The sequence below is a fragment of the Dendropsophus ebraccatus genome, chromosome 11 (genome assembly GCF_027789765.1).
Source record: "Dendropsophus ebraccatus isolate aDenEbr1 chromosome 11, aDenEbr1.pat, whole genome shotgun sequence".
Taxonomy (NCBI): Eukaryota; Metazoa; Chordata; class Amphibia; order Anura; family Hylidae; genus Dendropsophus; species Dendropsophus ebraccatus.
The window spans coordinates 38631771-38654011 of record NC_091464.1 but is presented as its reverse complement, the minus strand read 5'-3'; the positions used below and the strand labels follow the sequence as shown (position 1 = coordinate 38654011).

General features: G+C 43.8%; 1 protein-coding gene across 1 annotated transcript in view; it reads left to right on the top strand.

Moving 5' to 3' along the window:
* Positions 1 to 331: 331 nt before the first annotated feature.
* SH3KBP1 (SH3 domain containing kinase binding protein 1) overlaps positions 332 to 22241 on the top strand; it is a 249651-nt gene continuing 227741 nt past the window's right edge. The window contains exon 1 of the mRNA XM_069946144.1: positions 332 to 644. Coding sequence (XP_069802245.1) covers positions 641 to 644 — 4 coding nt within the window. The 5' untranslated portion in view covers positions 332 to 640. The remainder of the gene's footprint in view (positions 645 to 22241) is intronic.

Genomic DNA, 22241 nt, shown 5'->3' with positions numbered 1-22241 from the left:
TGTCAAAGAAAATACTAGTTTCTTTCTCTTGGCACGGATGTTGGCAACAGTGCGGTAACCACGGGCAACCAAGTAGTGCCCTTCATATGGCAGCTTGTACATCCTGCAGGTACCCCTATGTGTGATCTCATTCACCTGTGCCTTTGGTAGGTAGTGCCCCCATGGTGCCACCCCTGGTTCCCTCTGACCAGTGGCCAATATGTCCCCTTCAGGTGGAGCTGACACTGTAGCACTATGGCCACTGCCTGTAGGTGAGGGCACTGCAGGTGCCAGGGACTGTGCCCCCCGCAGGAGGCGGTGGAGGAGGAGCGGCTCTCGCGATGCTTGCTCCCCGGAGCTGGTGACAGTGGCGGCGGGGAGAGAGCATCAGTGAGGCAGCGGCAGCGGCGGCGGCGGTACACACTGCGGGAGCGGGAGGAGGAGGCGCCGGGAGGAAGGAAGGGGAAATGCTGCGCTCATCACTGCCGCTACACGGCTCCACACCGCGGCTCGTCCTCCAGCGCTGACCGCAGCTGACAGACAATAGCGGGGAGCCCCCCGGAGCCGCACAGCCGCCCCCAGCCGCTGCCCAGCCCCCCGCACAGCTGACAGCCAAGGCGGACAGCAGGGAACTTTAACGGAGCACCCCGATTCCACATAAATGGGTGAGTGGTGACCCTGTGTGTGCTATGGGGAGGGGGCTGCAGCATGCCGGCTCATGTATACATCACAGCATGTATATACCAGCAGTGCACCAGAGTGTATATACACATCACACTGTATACACATATATACTCACCAGGCATGTCACACTATACAGTATATACATTGTATACCAGCAATGCACCAGAGTGTATATACACATCACACTGTATACACATATATACTCACCAGGCATGTCACACCTTACAGTATATACATTGCACACAGTATATACATTGTATACCAGCAGTGCACCAGAGTGTATATACATAGGGCTCTGTGTATCCACACCACACTGTATAGACATATATACTTACCAAGCATGTCACACTATACAGTATATACATTGTATACCAGCAATGCACCAGAGTGTATATACACATCACACTGTATACACATATATACTCACCAGGCATGTCACACCTTACAGTATATACATTGTATACCAGCAGTGCACCAGAGTGTATATACATAGGGCTCTGTGTATCCACACCACACTGTATAGACATATATACTTACCAAGCATGTCACACTATACAGTATATACATTGTATACCAGCAATGCACCAGAGTGTATATACACATCACACTGTATACACGCAGTATACTAGATACATCATATATACTCGCCAGGCATGTCACACAATACAGTATATACATTGTATACCAGCAGTGCACCAGAGTGTATATACATAGGGCTCTGTGTATCCACACCACACTGTATAGACCTATATACTTACCAAGCATGTCACACTATACAGTATATACATTGTATACCAGCAATGCACCAGAGTGTATATACACATCACACTGTATACACACAGTATACTAGATACATCATATATACTCGCCAGGCATGTCACACAATACAGTATATACATTGTATACCAGCAGTGCACCAGAGTGTATATACATAGAGCTCTGTGTATCCACACCACACTGTATACACATATATACTTACCAAGCATGTCACACTATACAGTATATACATTGTATACCAGCAATGCACCAGAGTGTATATACACATCACACTGTATACACGCAGTATACTAGATACATCATATATACTCGCCAGGCATGTCACACAATACAGTATATACATTGTATACCAGCAATGCACCAGAGTGTATATACATAGGGCTCTGTGTATCCACATCACACTGTATAGACATATATACTTACCAAGCATGTCACACTATACAGTATATACATTGTATACCAGCAGTGCACCAGAGTGTATATACATAGAGCTCTGTGTATCCACACCACACTGTATACACATATATACTTACCAAGCATGTCACACTATACAGTATATACATTGTATACCAGCAATGCACCAGAGTGTATATACACATCACACTGTATACACGCAGTATACTAGATACATCATATATACTCGCCAGGCATGTCACACAATACAGTATATACATTGTATACCAGCAATGCACCAGAGTGTATATACACATCACACTGTATACATATAGTATACTAGATACATCATATATACTCACCAGGCATGTCACACTATACAGTATATACATTGTATACCAGCAATGCACCATGGCATATATACATAGAGCTCTGTGTATCCACATCACACTCTATACACACAGTATACTAGCTGATATATACTCACCAGGCATGTCACACTATACAGTATATACATTGTATACCAGCAGTGCACCATAGTGTATATACATAGGGCTCTGTGTATCCACATCACACTGTATACACACGGTATACTAGCTGATATATACTCACCAGGCATGTCACACCATACAGTATATACATTGTATACCAGCAATGTACCTTAGTATATATACATGTAGAGCTCTGTGTATTCACACCCCACTGTATACACATAGTACATACACTAGTATACTAGCTGATATACTCACCAAGCATATCACACTATATGTATGTTGATTCATATTATATCATCACATACAGTATAAACATTGCATACCAGGCAATATACACTTAGCTTTATGTATTTACACCACACTGTATATACATAGCTTACTGAACTCATTATATACAGTACATACAATATACCATATATTATGTGCACCCAACATGCCATACTATCTATATATATATATTTACATTATGGCATATATATATATATATATATATGTGTACTGTCTATATTCCACACCATGGGAGGCAGAGCTGGAAGTTCTTAAGCATTTAGTATATATATTTATAGATACATGCATATACACCATATATATCACCCCATACCTGCATGTACTATAGTGAAGAAGCATTGGGTACAGTACTACACAAACACCAGCCATGCTGCATCATACATCACACTGCACAATGTGTGCACCAAGCTTACTATTACCTATGGACATTTGTCTCTATGTAGATCTGCCATGTGTGCTATACCATATTATAAATGCATCATCATTTCCGTACCTATACTATATATAAATTATACATGCTACAATATATAAATCCACCGTTTATAAAACATATATATATAAACGTGCATGCTACACAAGTACAGATATACCATATCTACTCTAATATCTCACACGTGTGTCACTGTTGTTCTCCATTGTAGCACAGTAAAGGAATCATGGTGCCTGTACTATGTTGTTTGCTGACACGCTCTGGATATATAAACATATATATAATATTTATATATATATTCCAGTCTCCTTGTGCCGACCTCCTGCCTGTGCCGGCATGGATAGGATTACTATTGTACGCACACCCCTTTGTGTCCTCTGTGGCTGGCATCTTGGATGTGAATAATACAGCAGTAGTTGGCTGGTGTGAGGTCCTGCCAGGCGGCAGGCAGTGCGGGGTTAATATTCCCCTGCAGTTATTGTCATCCAGAGGTTGTAGTGATGCTGGGGACACAATGTAGCTGGCACTGTGTGGCACTTCTTCATACTGTAGCAGTGCTTGCTTATTGTGTAATCTATGCAGATGGATCAGGAAGCCATATGTTCTATGGGGCTTATAGCACATGCTGTGTGTTACCCTTTCCTTGTGTATAATGTTCGCTCTGGATTATAGGGGCATGTGGGGGCTGAAGCTCCTATGACCCCACTGTGGGTGATCCCTGTGGTCGTCACATTGGATAGAATGTAGTATATAGCAGGTTGTGGGCTTTATGGAGGTGTGAACAATAAGCTGCATCACTAAACATACAGAAGGTTCACATACTAAACGCTGACAGCAGAAATCTATCTAATATATGTCTAATATTTATCTGTGTATATAATATCCTCGCATTATCTATCTATGTATGTATCGCTTGCTTTCATCTGACGTAATAGATGTCTTCTGCCTATACAATGGGTTAGTCCTGTGCTCCTATCTGTCATTTACAGTATCCGGTTCATGGTGTGCATTGTCCTGGAACATATAGCTCCGATAAGGGGGGGAGACCACGCTATTGAGTCTCGCAAAACTGACGTATATGCTAAGAACATGGACCAAACTGTACCTACAGTATATGTTACCATTCTGATAAGTATATGTTTAATATGTGTTGAGTGTGCTTAAAGGGAACCGATCACTATAATGTTATTAGCAGCTTCTAATAGAGCTGCTGAATTACTCTCTCACTATACTTTGTGTGCCATTCTCTTAGGGGGTATATAGGAGAAAAGGCTGTTTTATTCCAGCATGCGCTGCAGGGAGAGAGGTCGGAACTAGTTATTTGGGCTGAGCCGGTCCGTAACTAGTCATGGCCTCTGCCTGTCAGTGTACTCTGCAGGGATGATTGACAAGCAAAGAGGCCAGTTAGAATCCTCCTTGCCTATCAATCATCTCTGCAGCGTGCCAGAATAAGGCCATGTTCACACACTGTATTTGGCTGTTTCAGAGTGCAACAATGGCCATTGTTTAACAGGACTGGCTAATTGCATAGCAGTGTATGGAACCAAAGCGCTAGTGTATACACTCTTTATACACTATGGCCATGGTTCTCTGCGGCTGCACAAAATAATTGACAGGTCCATGTTGTATGGCCGCAGTTCAGGAAACAGCAGCTGTACAAAGTAGTCTGTGTTCATTGTGCAAGTATGGCTCCCGACCGTACTTTACACTGTGGTCTATGGCAAATTGGAGAGCAGGCACACCTGGAGGTGTCCACATTCCAATTAAAATGAAGTGATGTCCACTCAGACGATACTGCAGTATCAGCCGGATAAACATGTCAGACAGTGGCTGTTGTCTGAACATGGCCTAAAGCAGCATTTTCTCTTATATACCCCCTAGGAGGACAGCAAACCAAGTATGGTAAGACAACACTTGAGCATCTCTTTTAGGAGCTTCCAACAGTGGTATATGCATTATAGTAGTGATTGATTCCCTTTAAAGGGCTTATCTTACCAAATAAAATAAAATAAAATAGACCATCAATTAGATTGTTTGAGGTCTAAGGGTCTGTTCACACAGAGTAAAACCTGTCCATTCTTTGAGCGGAGAGTGGCAGAAACGCAGGCGTGCAAGCCTTCCCATCGAAACAGACAGCAGGCGGGATTCTGCAGCGGAGAGCTCTGCTGCGTAATTCCGTCGATTTTACTCTGTGTGAACTGGCCCTAACTCCTCGTGGCCCCAAGAATCAGTTGTATGAAGAAACCACGGTGGGTGCTTCATCCTCTTCATTGTATACTACTTCCTGTACCTGTATTGCTATACTAGTATTAGCGGCAATGCGAGGCACCAGTCATGCAGATACAAGTGCTGGTAAGGCACTATGGTTCCTTTATAGAATTGATTGTTAGGGCCAATTCACACTTAGCAAAAATGGCAGAATTTCGCTGCGGAATCCCGCTGTGCTCTGTGTCCTGCAGTGTCTGAATGGGAGGGCGCGGAATCCCGCTGTGCTCCGTGTCCTGCAGTGTCTGAATGGGAGGGCGCGGAATCCCGCTGTGCTCCCTGTCCTGCAGTGTCTGAATGGGAGGGCGTGGAATCCTGCTGTGCTCCGTGTCCTGCAGTGTCTGAATGGGAGGGCGTGGAATCCCGCCGTGCTCTGTGTCCTGCAGTATCTGAATGGGACGGCGCGGAATCCTGCTGTGCTCTGTGTCCTGCAGTGTCTGAATGGGACGGCGCGGAATCCCACTGTGCTCCATGTCCTGCAGTGTCTGAATGGGAGGTTGTGGAATCCCGCCGTGCTCCGTGTCCTGCAGTGTCTGAATGGGAGGGCGCGGAATCCTGCTGTGCTCCGTGTCCTGCAGTGTCTGAATAGGACGGCGCGGAATCCTGATGTGCTCCATGTCCTGCAGTATCTGAATGGGAGGGTGTGGAATCCCGCCGTGCTCCGTGTCCTGCAGTATCTGAATGGGAGGGCATGGAATCCTGATGTGCTCCATGTCCTGCAGTATCTGAATGGGAGGGCGCGGAATCCCGCTGTGCTCCCTGTCCCGCAGTGTCTGAATCGGAAGGGCACGGAATCCCGCCGTGCTCCGTGTCCTGCAGTATCTGAATGGGACGGCGCGGAATCCTGCTGTGCTCTGTGTCCTGCAGTGTCTGAATGGGACGGCGCGAAATCCCACTGTGCTCCGTGTCCTGCAGTGTCTGAATGGGAGGGCACGGAATCCCGCTGTGCTCCGTGTCCTGCAGTATCTGAATGAGATGGCGCGGAATCCTGCTGTGCTCTGTGTCCTGCAGTGTCTGAATGAAAGGGTGCGGAATCCTGATGTGCTCTGTGTCCTGCAGTGTCTGAATGGAAGGGCGTGGAATCCTGATGTGCTCCGTGTCCTGCAGTGTCTGAATGGAAGGGCGTGGAATCCCACTGTGCTCCGTGTCCTGCAGTGTCTGAATGGGAGGGCACGGAATCCTGCTGTGCTCTGTGTCCTGCAGTGTCTGAATGAAAGGGCGCGGAATCCTGATGTGCTCTGTGTCCTGCAGTGTCTGAATGGAAGGGCGTGGAATCCTGATGTGCTCCGTGTCCTGCAGTGTCTGAATGGAAGGGCGTGGAATCCTGATGTGCTCCGTGTCCTGCAGTGTCTGAATGGAAGGGCGTGGAATCCCGCTGTGCTCCGTGTCCTGCAGTGTCTGAATGGGACGCGCCCTCCCATTCAGACACTGCAAGACACTGAGCACGGTGGGATTCTCCTTTGCCGAATTCTGACGTTTTTCCCCAGTGTGAACTGGCCCTTAGGGTACAAGAAGTTGGACTTGGACCACTCTAAAATTGATGGCCTATCCAGAGAGTTTTCTAAGACCAGGTGACCCCTTTAATACAGGTATCCTGTAATCCACAGCTACATCACATTTTATTGCTGACTTATCTAGAACTCGAGAATATAGTGAAAGCTGCTAGCAAGAAGGGGAGGAAGGAAAGGCAAGTGGCAAGGAGGGGAGCCGTCTCACTACCGTACCCACATCCTGATAAACTCCATTCCCTGTTGTAATCAGAAGATGCCTTTTAACCAATGTTCACTTTTTCTAATATGAAGGAATGGAGCAGCTTTGGTGAGGGGACAGCTTCTCCGTTCTATGCTTTTCTTTATATTTCTCATGCAGCTAATGCGCTCACCTTATTGGCTGCTCTGATGGTGTATTAACCAACATTAATGGATATAAGGGCCTGATGCCTAAACCCCAGCACGCCACATGGACATTAAACTTGATGGTAAGAATTGATTGGATGCCAAACCGCAAGACGTTCCGGAAGAATCACAGAACTGTAGCACTGACCGACTGAACCCTTGGATACCAAAGCAAGACTACAAAGGGAATAGCCATTAATCACAATGCTGCAGAGGTGTAATGAGGCTTAGATGTCGCCCATGCCTGGATGATCAGAATACATCCATTACCTGGATAAAATATTGTCAGGACTATTTGTAAACTGTAGTTTCATCGTAAAAACAATAACCCATCATGAGGCTTTTTGGGAAAATCAGACATTGATGGTCTTTCCCAGTAGGATCCCCACTGGTCAGCAGAATTTATGGTATTCAACTGGATAGGACCGAGCTGCTGTGTGTTAGGGTCCTATTACTTTGGCCACCATCAATCCCGTGCTGCCCAATTAATACTGTAAACGAGCGCCAATCTGCTAGATTTACTCGTTTACATAGCCCGATAATCGTTTAGCAATGGCTGCACGGACATCGTTAGCAATGTCCATGCAGCCTTTGCCCAAACAGTTTATATTACTTGTCCACGTTCCCTATCTCCCTCTCTGCTTCCTTCCCGGTCTCATGCGCTGCAGTTTCAGAGTGGCCGTCTGTTTGTTGAATCATCAGCTGTGCATTGCTATTACATTTAGCCATGCACGGTCGGCGGCCAATGATTTTAGGTCAGGGCCTAAAGAAACGATCAGCTGATGATTGTTTCATTGGCTTATTACATCTCTCTATTACATGGAGCGATAGTCGGTCGAAGAGATAATAGGATAATAGTCTGCTGTCTTTATTATAGAGATATCTGACTAAATGCAGTACCTCTGCGGTAAGTTATATGTCCCATCAGGGCCGGACTGGGACTAAATAGCAGCCCTGGCACACATACCCCACCAGCCCACATACAGAGACTGTCTGCCAGATTACCAATCCGGGCCTGTGTCCCATAATGGATTGATCACCTAGGCAGGAATGGCCAGACCATATATTTCATGAACTAGGCAGCGGCATGTCACAAGCAGTGTGCATACTCCAACTCACTGCAAGGGGGCAGAAGTGAGAAGCTAGCAACATCCTTACATTATACGAAGGCGGTTTAGTGCTAACAGTATTCATGGGGGACGAAATACTGGGAACTGTAGGCTCCCTTTCAGGTGATTCTTCCTGCTCTCTGGTCCAAATGCAGAAGCTAACGTAAAGCAGGACACATTATCAGTATCACTAGAAGTCTGTGGTGTTAAAACGGTTATTCCAGGGTTACAATGTAACAGCTACAGGCAAGGTGATAAGTATCTGCTGTGCGGGGGTCTGACTGCTGGGACTGCAGTTCTTACCAGAGACCCCAGGGTGAATGGAGCCACAGTCCCACATGCATGATGCTGCTTCATTCACTAGCTTTGATGCTTCACTTTTTGAACTGTGATAATATGCCTGTAGTTTCACAGACCTCCTCCCATCATTAGTTATAGTCAGATAAAGTGTGTAGCAGCGCACTTTGCTTCTAGGCTCGGAATACATTTTAACTGATTGTCTCCATAGACATTATTAGAGCCCATCTCCTGTAATCAGTCACACTGCACACTGACCCGGCTGTAACTAATCATTTAAAGGGAGTCTCAGACCTCTCAGACCCCAAGCTGTCTAAGCTTCACTCCCCAACTGGGCGCACTTGTTATGATTTATTGCAGAAGTGGTAGTCACTTAGGCCCTGACCAATCAGAAGCTAGGACTTGATTGCATGACATTAGAAACCTTTTTTTTTTTTTTTTTTACAAATGAAAGAAATTCTTTAAAGAGAGCCTGTCACCACTCCTGGCCTGTCACCACTCCTCACAAATAAATGCATCGCCCATGAAATCACAATTCTGGATCACCTAATTTTATAGCTGTGTTGTCCCTCTTTTCCTACTAGAAATATATGACTGAATATCCAACTAGGTGTTACCAGTTGGGGGTGTGTCAATACACCTCTTTAACACTATCCAATCAGAGATGACAGTGTCTCATTATGTAGGGACACGCCCCCTGGTAACACCCAGTTGGATATTCAGTCATACATTCTTAATAAGGATAGATAAATGACACATCACACAGCTATAAGAAAAATGTTCCAGAGTTGTTATTTCATGGGTAATAGAGTTATTTACTAAAACAGAGAGGTCAGGAGTGGTGACAGGTTCCCTTTAAGGTCTCAAATACAACTTCTAGAATAGATAATAGGAAATACATTGATAGTCTAACATTACAAAATGCAAATATACTTGTACACAGCTTTCTTTATTCAGCCACCATTGAGAATTCCAGCTGGGGTTTCATTTCCTTTCCATTCAATAAAGACTAATAATAAATAAGAATAAATTTTTTTATTCTTTTTATTATAATTTTTTTGCAGTTACCAAATCTCACCCTCTTAGAGTCCTTTGTAATAATACATGGTAATGTTTGAGGATCTGTATTCCAGCCATTGGGTACTACACCTATAAGTCTGAGCCTTCCCGCAGGGACATAAATAGTAATAGAATATAGTGTCATTACACCAATAATCCAATTGTAAAAGCTGACTTCTCTAAAACCCAATGAGAGCACTGAACCCCCAGTAGACTAAACGGCAGGAAACTGTTTTACCATTCATGTACACGTTTTCACATTTTTCTTGTCTCATAACTCTTGTGTTTGGTATCTGTTTAGGTGATTAAGCGTTAGAAAAACATGGCAACATTATTCCAGAGACATCACAACTCTTGTCCTTAGTTTGGGTGTAGGTTTCCCAACTCAGTTCCATTGATGTCAATGGAGCTTAAATGGGTTGTCCAGCGAAAATCTTTTCCTTTCAAATCATCTTGTGTCAGTAAGTTAGATAGATTTGTGATTTACTTCTATTAAAATATCTTAAGTCTTCCCATACTTATTAGCTACTATATGTCCTGCAGGAAATGGAGTATTATTTTCAGTCTGACACAGTGCTCTCTGCTGACATCTCTGGCCGAGACAGGAACTGTACAGAGCAGGGGAGGTTTTCTATGGGGATTTATAGAAAAGGGAGACAGAGTTCCTGTCTCGGCCAGAGATGTCAGCAGAGAGCACTGTGTCAGACTGAAAATAAAACAACATTTCCTGCAGGACACATAGTAATACCAGTTGATTTGAAAGAAAAAGATTTTCGCTAGACATTCCTTTTAATTGCAAACCACACCTCAACTGGAGACGAGGTGTTATTTCTTAAAGAAAGTGTCCATGTAACACTGGATAACCTGTTTAAGTTTAAGGGCCATATTAGATGGCCCGATTACTATAGTAGACGAGTGCTGATCTGCAAGATCAGCGCTCACTTACTAAGCCTATTACACGTCTCGATTATCGTGCAGCAAGGGCTGCACAGAGATCGACTGTGATGCCCATGCAGCCCTTGCTTTAAAAGTGTAATAATAAAGTCCATACATTACCTCTCCACACTCCAGGTGTCTTTCTGTCTTCTTTCTGCAGCTGCTGGTGCAACTTCAGAGCCACTCAGCCAATCACTAGTCACAGCTGTCCTGTCCAGTGAGTGGCTTGTCAATTTACAGAGCAGCTGTAAGACACTGGGTGCATGGACAGGTAATGGATGGACTGTATTATTTTCTTTACAGATTTAGGACCTAAATACGCATTTAGCCAATGATCGATGTCATCGGCTGATCGTTGTCTATATTACACAGATCAATAATCTGCCGAATCTGTTTGATTTGTAATAGGGCCCATAAGATGGGCACATTACAGCTACCTCTACATTTCTCTATGAGCACTTCTTGTGATCGCCATACAACTTTTCTTCTTCTTAAGAAACATGGAGATGCTATAGGAGTCATAGCTGTGGCGAAACTTTACCGCAATGAAAACTGGGGAAAGAAAATGTCAGTAGCAGAGAAGGGCAACGCCACCTCCAATATGTGATACCAAGCACTATTTCTTTTGTACCATAAGTTTTAAGACAAACTTCTGAGATGGTATAGTGCCATGTCAGAAGATTTGATTGGGGCACTGGGTGCCGAGCGCTGCTGTGCCCATTCTTATTCTGTCACTTTATTCTGACACTTTAAAAAGCCCTCTTGAAGCATTGTTGTAAAGATAATTATATAGGGCATATATAACCTGTTGATAGCCCTCTATAATGCTGGGGAATCTAAGGAGGAAAGTATGTATCTTACCTTCCTCCACAGTGCCACTCCCGCGGTATCAGTCTGGGTAATCTCCGCTCCAAAGCACTGTTAGGAGCACTGCCTCCACTGGATGACAGTGGTGGCAGGGATGGCAGTGCTCCTAACGGTGCTCCGGAGCAGTGTTTACCCAGACTAACAGTGCAGGACTGATGCAGAGGAAAAAGGTAAGACACATAGCTTCCTCCTCAGCGTCCCAGGTGCTATTGGGGGCTATTAGGAGGTTAGATTCCTCTAACTTGCTGATAGTTCCCCCTTAATGACATTGCATACGCAGTAAATTTCTTAATATGCCACTATTACTGATACCCCATCCAATACCAGTTCACATGTAGCAGAATAAAACAACTTAGATATATATTCATTTTCTGATTTATATTCTGAGGTGAGAATTCTCCCTGCAGGTCTCAACCTTGTTTCATTGTAAATGGTGATTGTACAGCATAATCTGCATGTAACGCACGTGTAGTATCGCCTGCAAGTTTGCTGCACATTGTCTATGGATTTTCTACAGAAAATATGCCCTGCGTCTGAACTCGCCATAAGAGTTTTTAGGTTTTGTACTAAGGAGCCTTGACAGTGATGATGGGTCCTAAGGAGACAGAAGAAGAGCATGTAAAGATTTAATGCCGGTTATCATCACATTTCTAAGCCTTTTTTGCAGCAATAATTGCCCATTGTCAATGCAGGGAAGATAAACCAATAAAACTATCATTGATCCTGATCGATAGTGCTGCCATAAAAATCATGGCTATCAAGGGCGTGATCTGCAAAAGTAAATGCCAAGTATAGCAGCTGGCAGCGAGTGCTGTGAAGATGGCACTGTCTATTAGGCCCTCGGCTGCAGTTTATTTGTGCATTCTATGTAAAGGTGCATGTACACATGATGCAGGAGGAAGATCGGGATGAGAGGAAGTCAATGACTGTGTCAGTGTACAGTAGGGATGCACGATGCACCGAAATATTGATACTACTATCGATATTTCGGGCTAAAAAACGGTTCGGTACCAGGATTTCCTGGTATTGATACTTTATGTTAAAGCTGCACTATTAGGCAACTTAACATAAAGTATAACGCAGAGAACACGGCCGGCGGCTAGCTGAGCGCCGGCCGTGTTCTCTATGTGCCTCTCACTGCCCCTGCAGTCTCCTCCTCTGTTCTCTCTCCTTCCGCTCCCGGCGGCGCCAATTTTAAATAGCCGGCACTTTGCGATCGCTAGTGCCGGCTATGTAACTGTGTAGATGCCACTGTCACACTGACAGCGGCACCTGACCCCTCCTAAGCCCGCTCCATATGCAGCAGGGGTCGGCTACTGTGTGTAGCAGACCCCCGCTGAAATGATTTATGCAGAGGAGCCGGAGCTGCACGGAGGTCTCCGCGGCTGGAGAGGGAGAGGAGGACGGAGAGGGAGAGAGGAGGAAGGAGGAGAAGGCTGGAGAGGGAGAGCGGGAGGTCCGAGAGAGAGGACACATGTGAGGATCCAGCCGGCTGGCAGGTGGGGGAGGTGCAGGGGCTGTGAGGTGCTGACATCAGCATAAGTATGTGTATAGCAGAGCCGAGTGAGCAGTGTATAGCAGAGCCGAGTGAGCAGTGTATAGCAGAGCCGAGTGAGCAGTGTATAGCAGAGCCGAGTGAGCAGTGTATAGCAGAGCTGGCTAAGTAGTGTATAGCAAAGCCGAGTGAGCAGTGTATAGCGGAGCCAAGTGAGCAGTGTATAGCGGAGCCGAATGAGCAGTGTATAGCGGAGCCGAATGAGCAGTGTATAGCGGAGCCGAGTGAGCAGTGTATAGCGGAGCCGAGTGAGCAGTGTATAGCGGAGCCGGCTAAGCAGTGTATAGCGGAGCCGAGTGAGCAGTGTATAGCGGAGCCGAGTGAGCAGTGTATAGCGGAGCCGGCTAAGCAGTGTATAGCGGAGCCGGCTAAGCAGTGTATAGCGGAGCCGAGTGAGCAGTGTATAGCGGAGCCGAGTGAGCAGTGTATAGCGGAGCCGGCTAAGCAGTGTATAGCGGAGCCGAGTGAGCAGTGTATAGCGGAGCCGAGTGAGCAGTGTATAGCGAGTTGTCTGAGTGATCGCTGTACTCTGTACACAGTTATGTAAAAATCACAAACCTTTACTTTTAACGTAATAAAATCTCTGTAATAGTGCAGGCCTGAAGTGTATAGAAAACATTTCAGGTTTATTATATTCGCTGTCTAGGGAGTATTATATTTCTATTGTTGTGTTTTTTAAAAATATTTTAGTAAGTATCGAACTGGTATTGAGTATCGAAATAAAAATGTTAGTATCGGTATTGAACTGAAAATTCTGGTATCGTGACATCACTAGTGTACAGATGTGGCAGGTTTACAGCAGTAAGATCTCATTGTAAAGTATATATAAGACAGGGGAGAGTTGTGAATGTAAGTGAAGATGGAGATTGCCTGATCCCTTTGCACTGCATGTGGGTGTACACTGATCAGCCAGGGATGGAAATAGCATTGATAATCTCATTACACTGGCATCTGTCAAGAAGTGAGATGTATTAGGAAGCAAGAAAACAGTCAGTCCTTGTGTTGGACTTCGATAAAATAATAGATGGTGGGCTACATAATGGATAGTGCTTTCCAGCCAAATGCCTGCTACCGGCCTGGAACTTGAAGGATGGAAGATGGCCTGGTCTGATGAATGACATTTATATCATATGAATGGCTTTCTTGGTGAAGAGATGTCTCTAGGAGAAGGCAATCTTACAGGGCAGAGACAGCCCTGAGGCTCCTATTGTGTGACTGTTCCCAGTCTCCCATTGACGTTAACAGGAGCAAGGTTTTCTAAAGTGACACCATGTGGTTCTTGACATGCATAGCTGAGTCTGCAGTTTCATAAAATAAAAAACCAAGTGGGTTTTGCCTAGTCAGGTGGCTGAGGGTGCTGCATGCTCTTAGGATGCACCTCTATGTCATTGACTTGAGATGTTATTGAAACTTTTTAAGGGCAATAAACCTTTTCTTTTAGATCAACTGGTTTCAGAAAGTTGTACAGATTTGTAATTTACATCTATTGAAAAATCTTCCACTACTTATCAGCTTCTGTTTGTCCGGCAGGAAGTGGTGTATTCTTTGCAGTCGGAGGGTATGTGCACAGTACAGAATCCCAGCATATCACCCACCGCGGATTACACAGCTCGCCCCCACTCGCAGACGCTGGCAGGCGCGCATTTCCATTGGTCCTATAGGCTTCATTCTATGGTTTGCCGTTTGCCCGTGCCGTCCACCCAAAGAATGAACCTAAATTCAAACCAGCGGAGATGCCAGCAGCGGAATCCGTGGTGGGTGATACGGCGGGATTCTGTAGTGTGCACATACCCTGACGCAGTGCTCTCTGCTGCAACCTCTGTCCATGTCAATAACTGTCCAGAGCAGTAGCAAATCCTCAAAACCTTTCCTGCTCTGGACAGTTCCTGACATGGACAGAGGTGGCAGCAGAGAGCACTGTGTCAGACTGGAAAGAATACACCACTTCCTGCAGGACATACAGCAGCTGAAAACTACTAGAAGACTTGACATTTTTAAATAGATGTAAATTAGAAATCTTTATGACTTTCTGAAACCAGTTGATTTGAAATAAAAAGATTTTTGCTGGATAACCCCTTTAACCCCTTGCCGCAAAATGAAGTTCCGGGAACGTCATGTAATGAAGTCTTTCCCTGCCTCCCCCCGCTGTCCCTAACAACGATTGAGCAGCGGGAGGAGGCTGTCTTACACAGCCTCCTCCCGCTTCCACTGCCTGGAGGGGAGCCCCCGGGCAGTTAACACCAGTGGGTCAGTGGGACCGCAGTGTCTATGGGGCAGCCGGAGGGAGATCCGCTCCCTACGACCCTCCAGGAGCTGCACGAGCGTTTGCGCGGCTCCGGGGGGTTACAATAGCAATGCTATGGTATAAGAGGATCAGGTCCCTGCACTGGGGCAGGGACCTGATCGTATGAATGAGCTGTCAGGTTCTGACAGCTCATTCATTCTGTAATAAATTTCAGCACTGATCATGTGCTGTAATGTATTATAGATGGACCTGTAAAAGTTAAAGCACACACACACACACACAATTACATACATAAATAAATTAATAAATTAAATAAATATGAATAAATAAATATACACATTCCCCATCCCTCTTTATAAATGATCCCCTATAAATGAGATACATATATTTGGTATCGCCGCGCCCGTAATGACCCCATCTATTAACCTGTTACAATAATTATTCCGCCCGATTAGCGACGCAAATTTTTTTTTTTATAAAAAAGGAATCGAAATGACAATTTTTTTTGTTAATCCCATCCCCTAAAAAATAAAAGCTATCAAAACGTCAGATGCAAAAGGTGTAACACTAAAAACGTCAGCTTATGCAGCAAAAAAAAAGCCCTCACATAACTCCATTGGCGAAAAAATTAAAATATTAATATTACAATATGCAAGACACAAACGGTTTATATAGTAGAAATGTCATAAACTATAACAAAAGCTATATAAAATGGATATCACTGTAATCGTACCGACCTGACGAATAACGAAAACATGTCATATGTGACGTATAGTAAAGGGCGTACAAAAAAATGGTGAAAACCAGCTGCTAAATTGTGTTTTTTATTTATACCACCTTATTTATTAGGGTGCCCCCCAGAATGGTACCGATGGAAATGTCAACTCGTTTTACACAAATATTTTGGCACCACAAGGCCTGTGTGACATGGTATAATTGCTAAAAAAACCTGAAATAAAAAAAGGCCCCCAAATTTCCCAGGTCTCTGTTATGTCAGTCAGGTCAGGTGACACACTGCGGCCACATCTCGGCGATTTCTAGAAACATTGGAATAAGGGGAATAAATATTGAGTGGTATTTCTCAGTATTTTCTGTGTTAGAGGAAAAAATGTATAAAAATAGAATATCTGCCCCCCAAAAAATGAAAATTTTAAATTTCCCCTCCAACTTGCTTTAATTTCTGCTAAACACCTAAAGGGTTAATAAACTTATGAAATGTTACTTTGAATACTTTGAGGCGTGCAGTTTTTACAGTGGAAAGATTTATGGGCGTAAATAACATACAGTCCCCACAAATCCACTTCAGAACTGAACTGGTCCCTAATAAAATCAGATTTTAAATTTTCTTAAAAATGTGAAAAAATCACTGCAAAATTTCGAAGTCCTCTAACATCCTAAGGCTAGGTTCACACTGCGTTTTCAGCATCCGTTTAACGCATCTGTTTTTTTTTAAAAACGCATGAAAAACGGATTGCAAAAAACGGATTCATTTGTGTACATCCGTTTTTCCATTGACTTCCATTATAAAAAAAACGGATCCGTTTTTTTTGGCGGACCAAAACGGACCAAAAAACGTTGCTGACCCTATTTTTCGGGACGTTAAAAAAAACGGATCCGTTAAACGGATGCTGAAAACGCAGTGTGAACCTAGCCTAACAAGTAAAAGGACGTTGACCAAATGACATCTCCATAAAGCAGACATGTTGTAGATGTTGCAGTAATAATTAGTTCATGTGGCATGACTATCTTTCTTAGTTTTGAATATAAAAAAATGTAAATTTTTCGAATTTTTGCGCAAATGAATGTATCAACCAAAGTATATCACAGACATAAAGAGGAATATGTCACGAAAAAACAATCTCAAAATAACCGCAATAGTTAAAAGCATTGGTGAGTTATTACTACAGAGTATTCGCCATTACAGTTAATAATATTAGTGCTTTTTAAGATTGTAACTCCCAAAATTGATCTCCTAAATGGGTAAAAGCCATATATATTTTACTTCCATTTAAGAGTCATATGTGAAAGTCTTGCGCTTCTTAAGTGAAGTCATCATTTACAACCTGAGCACATAATAAAGTGTGCGGATGAATAAATGGAAGTCGTCTTAACTAAAATGTATCGGGTACTCATATGGTGAATGCAAATGAGGCTGCCAGCCGTAACTTCTGTAGACGTGAATAGAAAGAGCCATGCAAATGCATGGCCACCTCTCTATTCATTCTCTGCCTAGACACAGTGATTAAAGGAGAAGTCCGGCAAAATATTTATTAAAGTATTGTATTGCCCCCCAAAAGTTATACAAATCCCCAATATACACTTACTATGGGGAATGCTTATAAAGTGCTTTTTTCCCTGCACTTACTACTGCATCAAGGCTTCACTTCCTGGATAACATGGTGATGTCACGACCCGACTCCCAGAGCTGTGCGGGCTGTGGCTGCTGGAGAGGATGATGGCAGAGGGATGCTCAGTGTCCCTCCAGTGCCCTGTGTCCCTCAGTGTCCCCCTGCCATCATCCTCTCCAGCAGCCACAGCCTGCACAGCTCTGGGAGTCGGGTTGTGACATCACCATGTTATCCAGGAAGTGAAGCCTTGATGCAGTAGTAAGTACAGGGAATAAAGCACTTTATAAGCATTTCCCATATTAAGTGCATATTGGTGATTTGTATAACTTTTGGAGGCAATGCAATACTTCTCATTTAACCCTTGCTTTCCAAGGCAGGTTGTGGGCAAGGGGACTCCTTTATTCCACTTAGGTTCAGGTCCCCTTTTATCAAACATTTATGACATGTAATGTGTATGGCTAGAAATAAAGCCTCTTTAGCACATTGTTGCTTTACAACTGTAGGAGAGTTCCTGAACACCATACTAAAAATAGTGATCAGAGTTGAATTTTACAGTGTCTGTTTACTTCCTATTAAAGTTAATTATCTATAATCTTCTAATTGTTTTCTCTGCTTACAAAGTAACTTTATACAACTGGAAAATGAGACAAGACTCCCCATAAAATGTTTGCTTATGGTGCTCAGCAAACACCAATAAAAGCTTGTGTAGGATAATTTATAGCTAGCCCTCCATGTTTTATGGGTACCTGCAACAGACAAACAGCCCTAAAACTGCAGTCGGCTTTCATACCCCTTTTTGATATGGGGTACCCCATTACACATCTGTACACCTCCTCTGAACACAGCATCAGGAGTGTTCAAGAGAAGATTTGCGGCTAAACCTACTTTTACACTGAAAAACTCTCAGAATAATACAGTAAATGTATCTTATGGATTACCATTACCCACTTTATCCTCCATTTGGGTGATATACTTAAAGGTGTTGAGCTATAAAGAAAAGTTAGAAAATTCAGCGGTGTACCACCACATGCATATATGTAAAGGAGCGCTAATGTGCTGTTTTTAGTATTTACTCTCTAAACTATGACCCTGCTGTTGCCATGCAACACTGCACCCACTTTCTCACCGTCCCCCTTGCTTACAGGCTCAGTGGAGACCGACTACTATTACTTTCTGGAGATTGCAGTTGAACTGAGCATGGCTGGTCCACCTTAGTGGGTTGTGAGCAGGGGCAACAGGTTGGAAATAGCATGGAAAGCCTGAAGCCATGAAATGCTTTTCCAGGTAGTGTATGGATGCCACTGAGTGATATACCTATGATGGATGCCACTGAGTGATATACCTGTAATGGATGCCACTCAGGGATATACCTATGATGGATGCCACTGAGGGATATACCTATGATGGGTGCCACTGAGGGATATACCTATGATGGGTGCCACTAAGGTATATACCTATGGTGGATGCCACTGAGGGATATACCTATGATGGGTGCCACTGAGGGATATACCTATGATGGATGCCACTAAGGGATATACCTATGATGGATGCCACTAAGGGATATACCTATGATGGATGCCCCTGATGGTTATACCTATGGTGGATGCCACTGAGGGATATACCTATGGTGGATGCCACTGAGGGATATACCTATAATGGATGCCACTGAGGGATATACCTATAATAGGTGCCACTGAGTGATATACCTATGATGGATGCTAGTCGTCATACATTGTGATTATTTATAGTTTCATGCATATGTTACAACAGTGTTAGCATATATAATGAACTCCTACTTTAATAGTCTCTGTGTACCCTCACTGTTGTGTAGGTTTCCACTGGAAAGCTACTGATCTTTTCAGTTAATGTTCAGGAAATATAGGGGAACACATTTACAATTACTTTTCCCTTTCTGAGCCATCCAGTAAGGTTCATTGGCTTCCTATGAAATTTAGTGATAGAACGTTATGTGTGTGTGTGCCCCTTTGGGCCCAGTCACTGGCATATACTGGCACTATGTGTGCAAAAGAAACTGAATGAAAGGGATATTCCTCAACTTGGAACATTTATCCTCTGTCCACATGACATAGAAGTGTTTTGACCCTCTATGTGATCAGATACATAGCAGCTGTGGATGAGTGCATTAATACATAGTATTACAGTATGAGGGGATGATGCAGTGTTTATCAGCAAACGTATTTTTCTCACATTTCATCCGTTGTAAAACCTCACAACCTATTTTTTTTTCACAGTTACAAAATGTAGCCATCCGCAAAAAAAGCTGAAGCTATAGAGATGCTTCTTTTGTCCCTGTGCAGAAATGGCCTCTGCAGAGTGGTATAGTAGGCCGTTGAAAGAAGAGTGGCCAGCCTGCAGCACTGGTGCACTGAGGAATATAATATATGCTGTCTGTGCACCATATGGCACGTATTAAAGGGGTAGTGCGGTGCTACACATTTATTCACTAAATAACACACATTACAAGGTTATACAACTTTGTAATGAGTGTTATTTAAGTGAATGCCCCCCTTCCTCATGTTCCCCCCCACCCCCGGAAGTGTGGTGAATTATACTCACCGAATTACTGTCGACCCTGGACGCCATCTTGGGACAATAACGTAATCTTCAGGAGGCCGTTATGTAAGCATATCACCTGTATTATGGAATAAGAACATTTTGAGTCAACCTGTTCACAGTGTGTTGTCTACAGACTTCCTAAAATAGAGGCTTGTCATATAACCCAGAGGCATGACCCAAGATGTGTGTTCTCCTTGTAAGGTGAGGAGTGCCAGTGGGAGCACCACTATACCTCATAGCACCCTCACTTGATATTATACTATGCACTTGTATCACTTCCCAGCAGCATGGCCCCTGTCTGCTTCCCATCAGACGCCATCCTGCATTGTAGATGTCATTGTTCTCCCTCTTTCTCTGTGCTACAATATCAGACTCATGTTGCATCAGTCCTGCATCACCAGTTAGGTCAGTATGCTTGGTACCAGTTTTTGCTTTCTTTGCATTTCACCTTATCATAGTGAGGTTGTTTTTCACTTTCTGTCTGTATATTAGGGTTAAATGAGCTTAAGAGCACTACGAAGAATATCATCCTGTATTTCTTCATGTGTTTTATACGTCTCATAAATGTCAGATTGTATTACACATCCACTATACTAAGCAATGAGGCTGTATGCACACTTGTACGTAGTCTCTAGATAGCGTTTTGAAAAGTCTATGCATCTGTTCTCAGAGGCTATGTGTCATATATGGCCAATCAGGCTTCGGGTAGCCTCAAAGATCATTCAAATAAAGCCATTACCCACAATTCACATTGTGTGATAAGGTGTGGTGGTAAAAAAAAATCTCTGTGTGCCTAAAAATGGATATTCATCCTGACACACTACAGAACTGTGAATAGTAACTGGCCCTTGAAGCTAGTCGATGTGGAACTGATCAGCCATATCAGCTTAAAGGGGTTATCCAGCTCTACAAAAACATGGCCACTTTCTTCCAGAGACAGCCCCGTTTTGTCTTCAGCTCGGGCAGGGTTTTGCTGCTCAGTTCCATTGAAGTGAATAGAGCTAAAGACAAGAGTCGTGTTGTCTCTGAAAGTAAGTGGCCATGTTTTTGTAGCACTGAATTACCACTTTAATACCCTCCGTGCCTCCAAGTCTGACATTTTGACTCTTGTACACCAAAAGGTATTAGAAGGGTTCCTGTGGCATCCTAGCATCAGATCCTTGAAGTCATGTATGTTGTGATGTGGGGTCTCCATGGATCAGACTTGTTTTTTCAGCACATCCCACAGATCCACAACCAGATTGAGATCTTTGGAATTTGAAGACCAAAACAACGCATTGGGCCCTTTCATGTTCTGTAAGCCGTTGCTGACAAGATTTGTAGTACAGCAGAGAGCATTATCCTACAGTAAGAGGCCTATATCATTAGGGAATAATGTTGCCATGAAGGAGTGCTCTTGGTCTGCAACATTGTTTAGATGGATGGTATATGTCAAAGTAATATCCATATAAATGCCAGGACCTAAGGTTTCCTAGCAGAATCTCCATCTGCTTGCCTTGCTCCCATAGTGCATCCTGGTGCCATCACTTCCCCAGATAAACAAGGCAAACACACCTAAATGGGGAATTATTTAGGCACTTTTGGCAGTGGACAGGGATCAGCATGGACAGTCAGACTGGTCTGCAGATGCACAGTCCTATATGCAGCAAGCTGGGATGCACTGTGTGTTCTGACATCTTCTTATCATAGGTAACATTAAAGAGGCTTTCACTAAAAATTGGACATTGCTGGGGTGGTAGAAAAATAGCAATATAACTTAACTTCCCCCCACAGCTCCTGTTTGGCTCCTTCTGGGCCATTCGTCTCTTCTTTTTGTTTCCAAAACCTGCCCTCTCAACCAATCTCCTGCCACAGCAGTGTCCTGTCTCAGCTAGTGATTGGCTGAGCAGGCAGATCCTGCTCTGAGCTCTCGTCTCAGAAGCAAGAAGAAGACGTCCAGAGCATTGGAGGACCAGAAGTAGCTAAACAGGAGCTTTGAAACCGGGGGTATGAAAGTATACTTTTTTATGTAGTTTTTTGTGTAGCTACACTTGATCCAGTTGT